Here is a 15655-nt window from a genome sequence, read left to right on the forward strand (position 1 = left end):
GGATTTGGAGGTGGTTGGATTGACGGTTTGAGCGACTAGATGATGACCTAACACGTTTAGGATTGGACATTGTTTAGGAAATCAGAATAGAATGAATAACCTGTAATTTAGAAAACACATGTATGCAATTCAATCAATCCCAAAACTCAATTGAGTTCTCAATATTTCAAGGTTCTCTTAAACTAATCCTAATGGGCAAAGTTTTTGAAAAACTTATTGAAAAATGAGATTTTGAAAATAAATATATGTATAGTTTTCATAACAACAACATAATTCAATCAAAACACAATAATAATTTTTTTTATTTCAAAAATTTTAAAAAATTTGGAAAAAAATCTTGTGTTTTTGATGAAATTAGTTGTAAAAATTTAATTTCTAAACACTAATAAGCAATGCCCGATCACTATTTCTATTTAGAACTAATTGAAACTAGTCCTATGTTCAAAATCAATGAAATAGAGAGTTTAGAAAAATTTACCTTGAAAGGTGAGATTGAGTGGATTTTGATGTTGTTTGCACGATTTTAATGATGCTAGAAGGTTTAGAAGATGATATTTGAAGAATTTCGATAAGAAACGTTGATTTGAGGTAAAAATGGAGATAAGGAGAGAGTAGAGAAGGAAACGGCGTGAAGAATGAGAGAAAAGAGTTTGAGGCAAAGAAAGAGTTCTGGGCGTGATATAACCAGAACCCTCAGGGGGTATCGATTCCCATGGGGGGAATCAGTTCCTCTTCAAAGGGGGAATCAGTTCCCCTTTAAAGGGGGGATCGATTCCCCTTCAATGGGGTATCGATTCCCCTTCAAGGGGGTATCGATTCCCCTTCAAGGGGGTATCGATTCCCTTTGTCTTATAATTCAAAAATTTGTATTTTAAACACTCAAAATGCTAAATTAATCTTCTCTAGTGGTATTGGCAACTCATATATCAAAAATTAATTATGTTCAATAAATCAAATTAATCCTTAAACTACATTTGAACATAAAGTTATTTTTTCATCAAGAATCATAAACTCCCCCTAACTAATAGCAATGAATGTAATCAGAAATTACTATTATAAGCATTTTTCATTTAGTCTTAAAAGTGCTAAAATTATTTTAAACACTAAGTGAAGATAGGTCAGTTAAACTTAATTCTCTTCTAAGTGTCCAAAAACGTTCCTTGTCTAAAGGTTTTGTAAAGATATATGCTAATTGATGCAAAATATCAACAAATTCTAGAACTACATCTTCCTTAGTGACATGGTCTCTAATGAAGTGATGTCTTATTTCAATGTGCTTAGTTCTAGAGTGTTGGATGAGATTTTTAGTGAGACAAATAGCACTAGTATTGTCACACTTGATAGGAATGGTACCTACTTCAATTCCATAATCAAAAAGTTGTTGTTTCATCCATAAAACTTGTGTACAACAACTACCAGCTGAAATGTATTCGGCTTCAGTGGTAGATAATGCAACACAATTTTGTTTCTTTGAAAACCAAGAAATCAACATATTTCCAAGGAATTTGCAAGTACCAGAGGTGCTTTTCCTATCTAATTTGCATCCTCCATAATCCGCATTAGAAAAGACATGCAAGCTAAAGCTAGAGTCTCTAGGATACCAAAGTCCTAAACTAGGAGTGTCCTTAAGGTATCTAAAGATTCTCTTAACAGCTAGTAAATGTGATTCCTTAGGGCATGATTGAAATCTAGCACATAAGCAAACACTAAACATAATGTCCGGTCTACTTGCAGTTAGATAAAGCAAAAAACCAATCATTAACCTATATAATTTAACATCCACACATTTTCCTCCTTCATCCAAGTCAAGCTTTGTAGAAGAGCTCATTGGAGTGTCATGAGGTTTCCCATTTTCCAGTCCAAACTTCTTGAGCATATCTTTGACGTACATAGCTTGATTGATGAAGATGTCATCTTTTCTTTGCTTGATTTGGAGTCCCAAGAAAAATGAGAGCTCCCCCATCATGCTCATTTCGAATTCGATTTGCATTAGCTTAGAAAATTCTTGGCAAAGAACATCATTAGTAGAACCAAATATTATATCATCAACATAAATTTGAACTACTAATAAATCTTTACCTTTATGCTTTAAAAACAATATAGTGTCAACCTTCCCTTTTGAAAAACCTTTTTCAATTAAAAAAAATTGACAATCTTTCATACCAAGCTCTAGGAGCTTGTTTTAAACCATAAAGTGTTTTTGTCAAGTTAAGAACATGATCCAGAAATTTTGAATCTTCAAAACCTGGAGGTTGTTCCACGTACCCTTCTTCTTTTATAAAACCATTTAAAAATGCACTTTTAACATCCATTTGATATAGTTTAAATTCATGAAAACATGCAAATGCTAATAACATTCTAATTGCTTCCATCCTAGCTACGGGAGCGTATATTTCATCATAGCCTATACCCTCTTCTTGAGTATACCCTTGAGCAACAAGTCTAGCCTTTTTTCTCACTATATTACCACTCTCAACAAGCTTATTCCTAAATACTCATCTAGTACCTACAGTAGATTTATTACTAGGCCTTTCAACTAATGTCCATACTTTACTTCTCTCAAATTGATTTAACTCTTCTTGTATAGCCATAATCCAATGTTCATCATTTAATGCTTCTTTAATATTCTTAGGCTCTATGCATGAAATAAATTCAACATAATTACAAATATTTCTAAGAGAAGATCGAGTTGTTACCCCTTTGGATGGATCACCTATAATCTCACCATCCTTGATATAGTTGTACTCTCTTGGATAAGATACTTCCCTTTCTTCAATGGTTGGATTCTCTAGATGATCATGAGTTTCCTCATCTTTCGTTTCTTCCTTTGATGATGATTCTCCAACGTCATGTCTAACGTCATTTGTATTTATAATACCTACATCATCATTCAAACAAGAATCCTTTCTCGGAAGGAGATTATCATCGAAAACAACATGTATAGACTCTTCTACAACCAAAGTTCTTTTATTAAATACTCGATAAGCTTTAGAATTTAAGGAACAACCCAGAAAAATTCATTTATCACTTTTAGTATCAAATTTGCCAAGGTTTTCTTTACCGTTATTTAAAACAAAACATTTACATCCAAAAGGATGAAAATAGCTAATGTTAGGCTTTTTATTTTTGAAAATTTCATATGGAGTTTTCTTTAAAATTGGCCTAATCATTACTCGATTTACAACATAACAAGCGGTATTTATGGCTTCCGCCCAAAAATATTTTGGCAAATTATTTTCACAAAGCATGGTTCTAGCCATTTCTTCTAAAGTTTGATTTTTCCTCTCAACAACTCCATTTTGTTGAGGGGTTCTAGGTGCTGAAAAATTATGGCTAATACCATTAGAATTACAAAACTCATTAAATCCAAGATTTTCAAATTCAGTGCCATGATCACTTCTAACACTAGTGATATAGTAACCTTTTTCCTTTTGGATTACTTTTGAAAATGTGATGAAATTTTCTAATGCTTCATCTTTAGTACTTAAGAATAGAACCCAAGTATATCTAGAATAGTCATCTACCAAGGCAAATGCATATTGTTTTCCACCCAAGCTAGTAGTCCTAGTTGGCCCAAAAAGATCTATATGGATCAATTGTAATACTCTACTAGTTGACACATCATTAATGGATTTAAAAGAAACTCGCTTTTGTTTTCCTTTAGCACAAGCATCATAGATTTTATCATTATCAAATTTTAGTTTAGGCAGCCCTCGAACTAACCGTTGCAAAAGACTCATGCTAGCATGTCCTAGTCTCCTATGCCATAACCAACTATCATGCTCATCTTTTGCAACTAGGCATAAATTAGTCATTTCTATAGAGTCTAAATGCACCATGTATATGTTTCTTATTCTATGACCAACAAGCATAATCCTATTAGATGCAATGTCAAATGACTTTACAACCATTAGTTTCAAATATGACATTGAATCCCTTATCACATAATTGACTAATACTCAAGATATTATGATTTAATCCATTCACATATAACACATTTTTAATTTGTATGGAAGAGGTATTACCTATTGTACCTATACCTTCAATGTGACCTTTTGAATCATCACCAAAAGTCATTTCTCCTCCATTTTTGGCGTTAAGCTCTATGAACTGGTTTTTGTCCCCGGTCATGTGTCTCGAGCATCCACTATCAAGGTACCATGAATTTAGATTTGTTTCACGTGCCTTGTAGCAATGCTCATTTTTCTACAAACATAGATTAATTTTTTATTTTTGGTGCCCAAATTCTTTTGGGTCCATATTCATTAGTTTTCAAAATCCTAGTCCCCTTAGGTATCCATTTGTGTAGGATATCCATTAGAGGCTCTTTGGGGACCTCTATGATTGTAGTTTTTAAAACTTTTTCTAACAAAGCTGGATTTTGAATTTTCTCCATTTTCAAAACGTTTTGTTTCAACTTTATCAAAAGAAGCTTTAAGATCATCAATTTTCTTTTGATGATCATCATTGACCTTTGAAAGTAAATTTTGCAAATCCAAAATTTTCTTTTCAAACTCTTCTAGTTTGATTTGCAAATCTTTGATTTTACTTTCAAGATCGTTGTTGGTTTTGGATATGAGTTTATTTTCATTTTTCAATTTTGAAATATCATTTTTATATTTTAAAACAATTTCTCATAATCCGAAGCCAACCCATTATATTCCTCTAATAACTCATCATAGGATAAATCATCAAAATCAGATGAGTTAGAGGTTACCTTAGAATCTTCCCCGAATGCCATCAAGCACAAGTTTACTACTTCTTGTTCCTCTTCATCGGAACCTTCTTCATCGCTCCATGTAGCCACATGAGCCTTGTGCTTATTCTTTGATTGACCCTTTCTCTTCAATTGTGGGCAATCATATTTTACATGCCTCGGCTTTTTGCATTCATACCAAATGATTGGGTCCTTCTCTTTTGGTTCATTTTTGAGGCCTTCATTTCGTTTGAATTTTCTTCCTCGGTAAGGTCTCATCATTTTTCTAAACCGTTTGGCAAACAATGCCATTTCCTCGTCATCTTCATCCGAATCACTCTCACCTTTTGTGGATTTGAGAGTAACTCCAATATTTTTCTTCTTCTCATTCTTCTTTGGTGTCTCTTCAATCTTATCGAGGTCCACCTCATCTTCAAGCATCATTTCATGAGTGAGGAGTGAATCGATTAGCTCTTCAAGAGTTAAGGACGTTAGGTCCTTAGACTCGATGATTGCCGTCTTCTTTGATTGCCATGATTTTGGAAGGGAGTAAACTAACTTCCTCACAAGCTTTTCATTTGAAATGATCTCTCCATATGATTTGAGACCATTAACAATCGTTGAGAATCTATCCGTCATAGCTTTGATATCTTCATTTGGTTTCATCCTGAAATTTTCATAGCTATACGTTAGAATACTAATTTTAGATTTCTTTACCTCATCGGTACCTTCATGAGTGACTTGAAGTTTGTCCCATATTTCTTTGGCGGTTGTACAAGATGAAACTCTTCCATATTTATCTGGTCCAAGAGCACAAAATATGATATGGATGGCTTTGGAGTTGAGCTGGAACATTTTTGTCTCTTCCTCACTCCACAATCTTGGATGAGTGAGAGGCTTGATGTATCATTCTTCTACGACATTCCATACTCCCATGTCACTTGCTTGAATGAAGTACATCATCCTATTTTTCCAATAGGCATAGTTAGCCCCATTAAAGAAAGGATGCTTGTTGACGGGCATCGAATCGAGAACGGAGTCGAAGTTTAAAGTAGAGGCCATTGATGACTTTGATTATCGATGTAACTCTTCCCGAATCGACTCAAGAGGCGATTAAACCTTCAAATGAGTTAGGCTCTGATGCCAATTGTTGAGTTAATCGATCTACGGAATCGACCAAGAGGGGGGTAAATTGGCAATTAAAAAATTTGTGGAAGCTTTTGCAGAAAATTGAAAGTAATTGCACAGTGATTTAGAGTGGTTCGACTTTATCAACCAAAGTCTACGTCCACTACCTTAGCTATCCACACTAAGGATTTTCCAACAAATTCACTAATTTGTTCTTTCTTTTAAGGCCAAAGAGATAACCTTACAACTCCCTCAAGAATATATCCCAATTCTTGAGAACACTCTTTTCTCAAAGAGAAGATTACAAATTTGCAAACTTACAAGAAAAACCTCACAAGGCAAATATGTTTGCACAATTCTAGAACAAAGAAAGAACACTCAAGAATAAATACGATTGAGCACAATAAGTGTTTTTGAAAGCAAAATAAATATTGAATGAAAAATAGGCTTGAAATGCTCAAACTTGAGGTTTGATGCTTTCTCTTTGATTCTCTCTTGATTCTAGTTGCTTGATATTTCTTGTTGTTGATCAATGGCTTTTAAGCTTGCTTAAATACACCTTGAATCACTTCTGAACGTTGGGGATCATTAATGAAGTTATTGTAGCCGTTTAAGTGTGAAAACAATAAATATTTCTGCTTGGAGCGTGGGGGGAATCGGTACCCCTGATGGGTAATCGGTTCCCTAAGTGTAAAATTCAAATATTTCGATCGTTGAACAGTGGGGGGAATCGGTTACCTCCGAGCATATTGGAATTCTCGGAGCCAAACCATTCAGGGGGAATCGGTACCCCCTTGGGGGGGAATCGGTTCCCTCTGAGCAATCTGGAATTTTTGGCTTTGAAATGGTTCGAAATATTTTGTAAAATCGTTTTGAAATTATTTTTAAGATTAAAACTTAATTTTACACTTGAGTAAGGATTTAAAATGAACTTTGAAATACTTTGAGTAATATTTTGATATTCGATTTAATATATCGAATATGCTTAGAAAAATCATTTTCAAAATTAAAATTCTTTTAATTTAATTTGTTATATTGAAACATCAAAATGTTTTCAACAAGATGGATTATCGTCTTTTTCACGTATGAACCATGCCATCCCCCGACCAGACCTCCTCACCACGTAGGAGTCGTGTCACCCCTAGATAAACAGTCGTCCTCATCACGTAGGAACAATGTTATCATCCCTAAAGATGGCATGTCATCCTCATCACGTAGGAACTGTGTCATCCCCTGACCAGACCTTCTCATCACTTAGGAGCCGTTTCACCCCTAGATAATCAGTCATCCTTATCGCGTAGGAACCGTGTTATCACCCTCCCTAAAGATGGCATGTCATCCTCATCGCGTAGGAACCATGTCATCCCCTGACCAGATCTCCTCATCGCGTAGGAGACGTGTCACCCTTAGACGACCAAAACTCTTCATTACGTATGAGCAGTGTCATCCCCAACAACAAACATATCAAGTTTCCAAAACCAAAAAAATAGAACTGGACAAAAATTGGTTGTCTTTTTCGTCTTTGCCCTATTCTTGTTAACACAAGAATGTGTAAAGAAGGGCAGCTGTAGACACCCGTTTTTTTTCGGGTCTACAAAAATATTTTATTATTATTATTATTATTATTAATCAAATTTAATTACAAATTTTACAGGCCGACCCAGATACAAGCCTATCCAGTTGACCCGGTTAGACTCCTTCAACTCGGTTGGCCACCAACTACCCTGCCATGCCCACGTGAAGCAGCAACACACCACCAACTGAACACGCCACCACCCTGCCCTGCCAGCAGCCCATCCCCTGCAACACAGCCATCATCTCATCACCAATACCAAAAAGTCAAAATTTTTTTTTCAACTAATGCCTAATGGAAATCGGATAAAAATGGGGTTAAAACAATGTAAAAGGGGTTCCCCTTTTAGGTTTATTTTCCAATAACAACGGTAGGGGTCAGGTTTTTCGAAAACAATGTAATGGGAGAGGCCTTTGGGTTCGAAAAATAGAGTGTAATAAAGGTTCTTTCCCAACTTTTTTTCGAGCAATGAAGCAACAAGTTTTTTTCTCTCATTTTTTTATCAATATCAAACTATATATACATATATATATATATATATATATATATATATTTATGCATTTTTTATAATTTTGAACGAATGCCCAATAAACCGAAAAAATACAAACAAAAGAGTGAAAGGAATATTACTGTTCGGCCGGCGATGCTCACGGCGTTAGAGGAATCTGTTCGTGAATTCGGACAGTGAGAAGGTAAAGTACACCACCACGAACAATATATTGAAAAATCAGGTCGATCGGACGGCGGCAGACCGGAAAGAGGAAAGTCGAACGATTTTTGACCTTTTTGCGACAAGCGGTGTCGATTCTCACGAAATGGAGGTCAGATCGGGGATGAGGAGGTCAAGGCAAACCTTTTTGTGAAATTTAGTGGTCAACGACCACCAGCGGCGCGACGACCGACGGCAACCCGTCGAAATTCTAGAGAGAGGTCAAACCCTCACTCTCTAAAATTTAAAAAAAAAGAAATAAAAATTGTTTAAAAAAAAGGGAAAAGGTTGATATTTATAGAAAATTTTAGGGGAAATTACACTTAGGTCCCCCTAAGTTTACCCATTTTTGATGCATGTTATGTATTTTTGGTTTAATATCTATTTAGGTCCCTATTGTTTTCAAATCTCACCCGTGTTTTTTAATTTTTAAGGTACAATAGCATTTTAAGTCCCTAGACATATGTAAGGTTTGTTTTAGCTATTAATGGATTTTCATGTCCTTTTTATTTGGACTTCATGTTTATTTCTTGTTGCATTTCGTCCTAATCTGTATGTTGATATTTATGATGATGTTTTACATCAAGCCCTAAATTTATAATATTTTCATTTTAGTCTTCACATGCTCTGTAATATTTGTTTGGTTTAATGTTATGTTTTGCCTATTGATTATTGATTTAGTTCATTTAGGTCTTTGGTTGTGTTAGTAAATTTATTAATGTTTATGAATAGGTTCCTGAATTTGTTAGACTTAGGTTTTAGTCCTTAAGCTTTATTATAAGGAATAAATACTTAGTTTATATTTTGGATCCTGGATTTTTATGTGAGTTCATTTTGCTCAAGATTTTTAACACTTTATTCCTTTGTCCTTTTTTATTTAAGCATCTTATTAAGTTACTTTATTTTTATTTTTTATTAGTATTCTGAATCGTTTAAGTGATATTTTATTTATTCATTTTTATGTTTATTATTATATTACATGTAACTATATTTACTTGGTATTCCATAATTTTTGTATATTTGAATATTGATTATCCTTGTATATTAAATTCATATTAAGTGATCTCGCAATACTCTTAACCTTGTGGTCGTGGGATCGAGTCCCACAGTGGGCAATTCATAATTCTGACTGCCGGAGGTCTCCCACGGAAGCTGTTCTCAACCTGGCGTTGGGGGCAGCCTATTATCCTACCTCCCCCTTACCCAATTACATATGGGAATAAGGTCAACCAATTTTTCCCCTTACCCCATTACATATGGGAATATGGTCAGCTAATTTTTTTTTATATTCGATTAAATATTTTATTAATTAATTCAAACATTTTCAAGAGTTGTATTTGTTGAACGGGGCGTAGAAAGTATCACTTGATCGAAGTGTTGCAATTCGATACGATGTTCGAACGAAATAAGAGCTTGAAATAAATTGAAGTTATTTTCCATGCTAATTAATCGGCTTTAATTCAAATGTTGCAATGCATGTTTCTAAATGGCAATTTATGTTATTTTATGCAAATGTCGATTTTCCATTTATATTTGATTCGTGTTTTTTTTATAATCAATGAGGAGGGAATATTTTTTTACTGATAAGAAATAGGCGAGATAACTTTCCCAACATAGGATTGCTAATTTTGAGATTTCTTTTCGAGTTAAAGAATTTTCCCTAACAGTATAAACAATTCGAAACAAATTAATCAATATTCAATAAACGAATCATATTTTAAATTTATATTTGATTTATGATATCCACAATTACGACAACGTGTAAGCGACACAATACCAATTTTGGGTGCTGTGGGGGTGCTAAGCCTTCCCCATGCGTAACCGACTCATAAACCCGTTAAATTAGATTTTTGGTAAACACATAACATTTTTTGTCTTAAAAAACGATTTTTTTCTTAAAATTATTTTAAAAGACTTTTTAGGTATTCAGCCTACCTGACTCAAAGGTCGATGGAGATTCCTATCCAATTTCATCCAAATTAATCCAAAATTAACCAATTTTCAAATAAAAGTCATAATTATTATTTTTAAATAATATTTAATTATTTTTCTAAAAAATGATTATTACAGGTCCCTTAAAAGAAGCGGAGCAATATAATCCTATCAATATCAAAAGTGCACAATTGAAAACACCAAATCTTAATGCTAATGTTTTCTGTTAATTACTATTATGTCATTTAATATTATGTAAAATTGAAAAAATAACAATCAGTTTGTAATTATTGTTCTTAACCATTCACTTTTGAAAATAATAGGGACTGAGTTGTCTCTATTTTTGTTGAGAGTGACCAATTTAACCCGATCTCGGAAATAAAAGTGACCTAAAAGGAATTTTACCCGTTAAATACATAATAAAACCATCCCGCGCCAATCTACGTTGCTAGTTGCCGCCAATTCCCCCACATAATAAATTGAAAGTTCCGCAGGTAAATGTTCTCCATTTTTCTCGCACAGAGAGAAATTCAATCATTTTTTACTTCATTAAAAAGAAAATGCAGATCCAGGTGAAGTGTAGCTGTGGAGCAGAGAAATGCCCAGAATGGGCAATAATCGAATTGCAAGGCGTGGTTGAATTGCTGCCTTCTTTCCAAGATTCTCTCCAAAATCTCCAGATCGGACAGCTTTGTCGCCCATCTTCCCAGGTTTTTTTTTGCTGTTTTTGCTGTAAATTATTACAGTAATTGTACTAATTACGAACCCCTTTTTGTTAAATATTCTGCAGGAGAATTACACATTTACAATTGGGTATCATGAACTAATAGGGTCGAAAGTTGCGCTGAAGAAACCCATAGTGGTGCTGAAGAAAATCAAGTGCGTGGACGTTGATCGGAGTGACGGCGGCGGCCATGACGGTGCTTCTTCATCGAGTACGGAGCTCGACGTTGTCGGGGTTATTCGCCACAAGATTTTGTTCAAGACTAGGCCTAAGGCCCTCATTTCTGGTAAAGCTTTTTCCAACTTGATTTCTCAGAACTTTTAAGCCTTTCCACGGCTTACAGTCACGGTGGAAGCAAAAGCCATGAAAAAGAACCTAATAAAGCATTAATTTTTTTGGGGGGATGAAGTATATCATAATTGATTAAATAATTGATTAAACTTTCGAAAATTATACAATATGATTGAATTATTACTTTAATGATGTTTTATAAATATTTGATAAATTTAATGATGTTTTATAACTATTAAAAATTAATGATTAAAATGATCATTTAAACAAAAGTAATTGATCACTGTGTGATTTTTTTACAGTTAAAGAAAAGGCTATTGGTGCGGATGCTGTGACACGAAAGCAATCAGTATGAAATCCATTAACAGTAGTTTTTGAACAATTAAAGCAGTTTAGACTGAGAATTCCAAATGTTGTGATATTGGAATGTATTCAAGTAGGTTGAAATATGGACCTTGGTGCTTCTATGTTTCCAAATGCTGTGCGTTTTGCCACTTTGATCCATGTTGGTTGTAATTTACTTGTCCAGTTAATGGTGTTTTTTTGTCTAGAAATGATGCTTCCAAGGAATGATCTTGAATTTATTTACTCTTTGAATTCTATGAGAGAACAACAATACTACCAAAGAGGCATTACATTTTCTTAAACAATGACAATAGTTCAAAAATATGCTTATTGCTTTGTGAACGAAATAAACCGAGTTGTAAAAACTGCCCTTATAATAGTTTTCTATAATACTCGATCTAAATTAGTTGATGAATTGGATAAGTCATTTCAACGTTATCGACTTGCAATATCAACCTTTAATGGGGATTTGGAATCTAATGTGAACCCATAAATTATTTACAGAAGCTACAAAAGCAGGGTAATTTTAACCTGATATAAAGCTATAAGTCGGACCGTCCACACCTGCACGATTTCTCAACATTTCAGTTCTCTTGCTTCTTTCCATTACCTCCACTAACCACTCCACACCTTCTTTGATTCCCGTCCTGCAGTTATAAGAAAAACTTAATGTTTACATCTAAAATGTAAGTGGAGTGAAAGATTTGTGCTGTATCCAGGCAGGGAGCTCAAACTTACCCATTAAAAGCAGAAACAGCCTCAAACATGTAAACCCTCTCATCCAATTTCTTAAGATTGAGATATCGCGCGAGTTCTTCAGCTGTGACAGCTTCGGAGAGATCCTACATTAAATTACAGATGTTAAAAGAATTCAAATGATTAGGGATAAAATCTTGACCACGTTGTTTCATACAACTTGGAACGATTTGTAAATAAGAAGGAAAATAACCATCTTTCTGTTTTCTTTGCTCTCATTTCTATTTCTTACAAAGCATGCTCAATTAAATTTCTTCTCTCTTTCCTACCCTCTATCCATTCTTCCATTTTTCTACTCAACCAAGCGCATACTAAGATTCAAATGAACCAAATATTTCCTAGTCCAAAATGCCACGATACAGCAATAAATGCAGACATAATTATAGGATAATAAAGAGACATATACGATAAAAACAAGTATGTTTCATAGAAGCTTTAAAGAGAAAATGAAAGAATTTCCATAGCCAACTTTTGGCACAAATAGCTAGTATTTTGGCGATTTATATAAGGACTATAGATACCTGCTTGTTTGCTAATATCAAGAGAGGGGCTCCCTGCAGATCCTCGTGTATAAGAACTTTCTCTGGATAAAAAAGCAAAAATATGAGTAAACTATCATATACGCCAATCACAAAACTGTAGTCAATACCTTATACCAGAAGAAACCCAATATTATTAAACAATTAGATATTACTTACCAAGTGCAGATTTTGAATCTTCGAAACGAGAAGGGCAGGCAGCATCAATTATGAATACCAAAGCATGTGCCTCTTCATAGTATTTCTCCCAAATTGAGCGAAGGCCAGGCTGGGGGAGATATAGGAAAGAGGATAACTTTGTCACATACTGAGCTTGTTTTGGATATTGAATCATGCCTGACACAATATATATAGAATATAAAAGAAAATGCCAAGCTTTGGCATCAAACACTGAACATTATATTTCTAGCCTATCTCCATTATATACATTTCAATAAAAGTCGAGAAAGTTCTACTACATACATTGAAGCGAAACACCGAAAGATTTTGACTGGATGAAACTCAGAAGTAGCATTCATAAAAGCATGAGTTATATATGCATAATGCATTCAATAACAAATGAAATAATTAATGAAGATTCTATTGTGTTATTTTATATATGCATTCCACTCACCTGGCCTCCCAGGTCCCAGAACACAAGTTGTGTTTAAAACTTCGACTCGACCAATGTTAAATCCCACAGTCGGAACAATCCGATCAGGTGGTAAGCCTTCCAAATTTGAGTATAGGGTTTTCAATTTCTCCAACAAAGCCTAATTCAGAAATAACAAAAAGGATCAGCACGAAACTTTTGGCAAACTTTTCAATGTAAATGAAACCTATGACAGTTATTAAAACCCTAGAAATGAGTTCGGGGTAATCACTGTTTTCCCAGACTTGTCGATTCCAAGAATCAGTACATGAAACTCTGTCTTACTAAATATGTACTTCCAAAGTCCATAAAAGAGTGAGAACATCTCTGTCTTGTTCAATCGAATAAATCACTTGCTCCTTCCAACCTTCACCATTAAAAATGAATATCACCAACTCTCATCATTTACAGTCTCAATTCCAGATTCCTGGAAATAGAAGCAAGCCAACAAGGGAGCTAACTTAAAAACCAAAGAGACTGAGTTAAATATGCAAATAACTCGGCCTAGTCATGTCCTCTAAACATTGCTTGAACTCCTAGTTTTCATTGCTCAAGTTATTTCAGCAACAATTCTTATAAACATATACAAACTTCCAAAACATTTACAATAAAACAACATTTGCTTCTTTTTCAGCTTTTCCTACAGCCAATCTAACATCTCAAATGCAAACATCCATCAACTGTTTCATACCAAAACATTAACAGCCAAATTTACTCAAATAAACAAACAAAATTCTCCATAAATCACGAATCGATCACTTAAAATATTGAATTTCAATCTTTAAGGAAATCAAACTAGACAACAACGATGAATCAACTGGATCCAATCGAGCAGTGAAAAGATAAGGCAGAGATATCATCTCAAAGAACAAAAAGGGAAAAAATAAGTCCAGACTAACAGCTTCAAAAGCTTAAAAATAAATCAATCAACTGCCAGATCGAAAGTGAAAACAAACGCCTGAAAGCTTAGATCCAAACAAATAACACAAAAAACAATTAGAATTTGGAAAGAAACACGAGAAGAAATCCTTACTTTCAGTGCAATTTAATTGCAGGATTCTGCTTACTCGTGCCGTTGAGTCCCGTAAAAATAACTGAATAAACAAATAAATTAAGAGCTTCTGCTATTAATTTCTAACGAAATCCACTTTTCTGTATTCTTTTGCCATTTTCTTTTCTTTTCGGTTCCCACGGTGACTAACCTTTAATATTTGGGTAAACTACACCTAAGGTCACATTTTTTCTTAGTATTTTTTTTGGATAAGTAAAATTCATTCATCCAAAAAGAAGGCAGCACAAACTGCTACAAAACGTAATCACAAAGACATTACACCAAACCCCAATCTATATATATTTTCCTATTAATAGCATCTATATGACTTCTATACAATTTTATTCTAACAGATTCTTTAATACTACTGACAACAGATCCAACCGAACGATGCGAACCTCTAAATTGTCTGTGGTTTCGTTCCTCCCATATGTAGTAAATAAACCTAGTCCAAGCCAGCTTTAGGATGTGCACCAGTAGAGATTTGCCCTTAAGGTTGAGCAGCAGCCAGTGAATAGAGTCACTCCAGCTAAGAGGTGCTCGAGTAAGACCACAAGCAAGAAGGATAGCAGTCCAAACTTCCCTTGCAAAAACACAGTAAGAGAATAGATGATCACGGGATTCAAGCCCAAAGCTACACAGACCACAGCTTCCATCCATTATAATACCAAACCTAGAAAGTCTGTCCTTTGTTGGCAATCTATCCAAGATTGCCATCCAAGAAATCAGTGAGAGTTTTGGGATGTGACCAAAGAACCACACCAGGCAGTGCCAGCAAACCTTCTCACACCTATTCCGAGTGTTTTCCCATATCCATCTAGCATTAATTTGGTCCCAGTTTCTGCTGGAACAAAATAACCTCCTAACATTATTTTCTTAGTATCTTATTTTAGTCATCAATTTGAAAAAAAATATTTCAATCATAAATATTAACAATTTGATCTCTTGTATATACCTTAAACAAAAGTAGATCAAAACATCAAAAAATTTATCTGCTCAAATAATTTTAATTCAACTAATTTATATCGGATAGGTAATATTTGTATTTTGAATTCATTACAATTTCTAGTACTCCATTAATATTTGCATGCTTGTTTGCTAATATGGCTTATTATTCTATCAATAGCATTGCAGCGACATCAAGAAACAGGAAAGAAGAGAGGAAATTGAATAATAAAATCAGAAATAGAATAAAAATATATTTACATTAACAATAAGCTGTTGGCTTCACGACAAAAAATGAACACTTCAGGTGGGGGTTAAAATAGCTGCAGCCAAGC

At 34.2% G+C, this 15655-nt stretch overlaps 1 protein-coding gene and 1 pseudogene across 1 annotated transcript; one reads left to right on the forward strand and one right to left on the reverse strand.

The window, feature by feature from the left end:
• The first annotated feature begins 10530 nt into the window (after positions 1-10530).
• On the forward strand, positions 10531-11492 carry LOC120184067 (chromosome transmission fidelity protein 8 homolog). The gene is made up of 3 exons (XM_039188633.1): positions 10531-10748; positions 10829-11048; positions 11356-11492. Exons 1-3 carry the CDS (start codon positions 10599-10601, stop codon positions 11406-11408), a joined length of 423 nt encoding a protein of 140 aa, XP_039044564.1. The 5' UTR covers positions 10531-10598; the 3' UTR covers positions 11409-11492.
• A 286-nt stretch (positions 11493-11778) lies between these two features.
• LOC120184032 lies at positions 11779-14493 on the reverse strand (annotated as a pseudogene).
• Positions 14494-15655: the final 1162 nt, after the last annotated feature.

Source organism: Hibiscus syriacus, unplaced genomic scaffold, assembly GCF_006381635.1.
Source record: "Hibiscus syriacus cultivar Baekdansim isolate YM2019G1 unplaced genomic scaffold, ASM638163v2 tig00112857_pilon, whole genome shotgun sequence".
In the NCBI taxonomy this organism is placed as follows: domain Eukaryota; kingdom Viridiplantae; phylum Streptophyta; class Magnoliopsida; order Malvales; family Malvaceae; genus Hibiscus; species Hibiscus syriacus.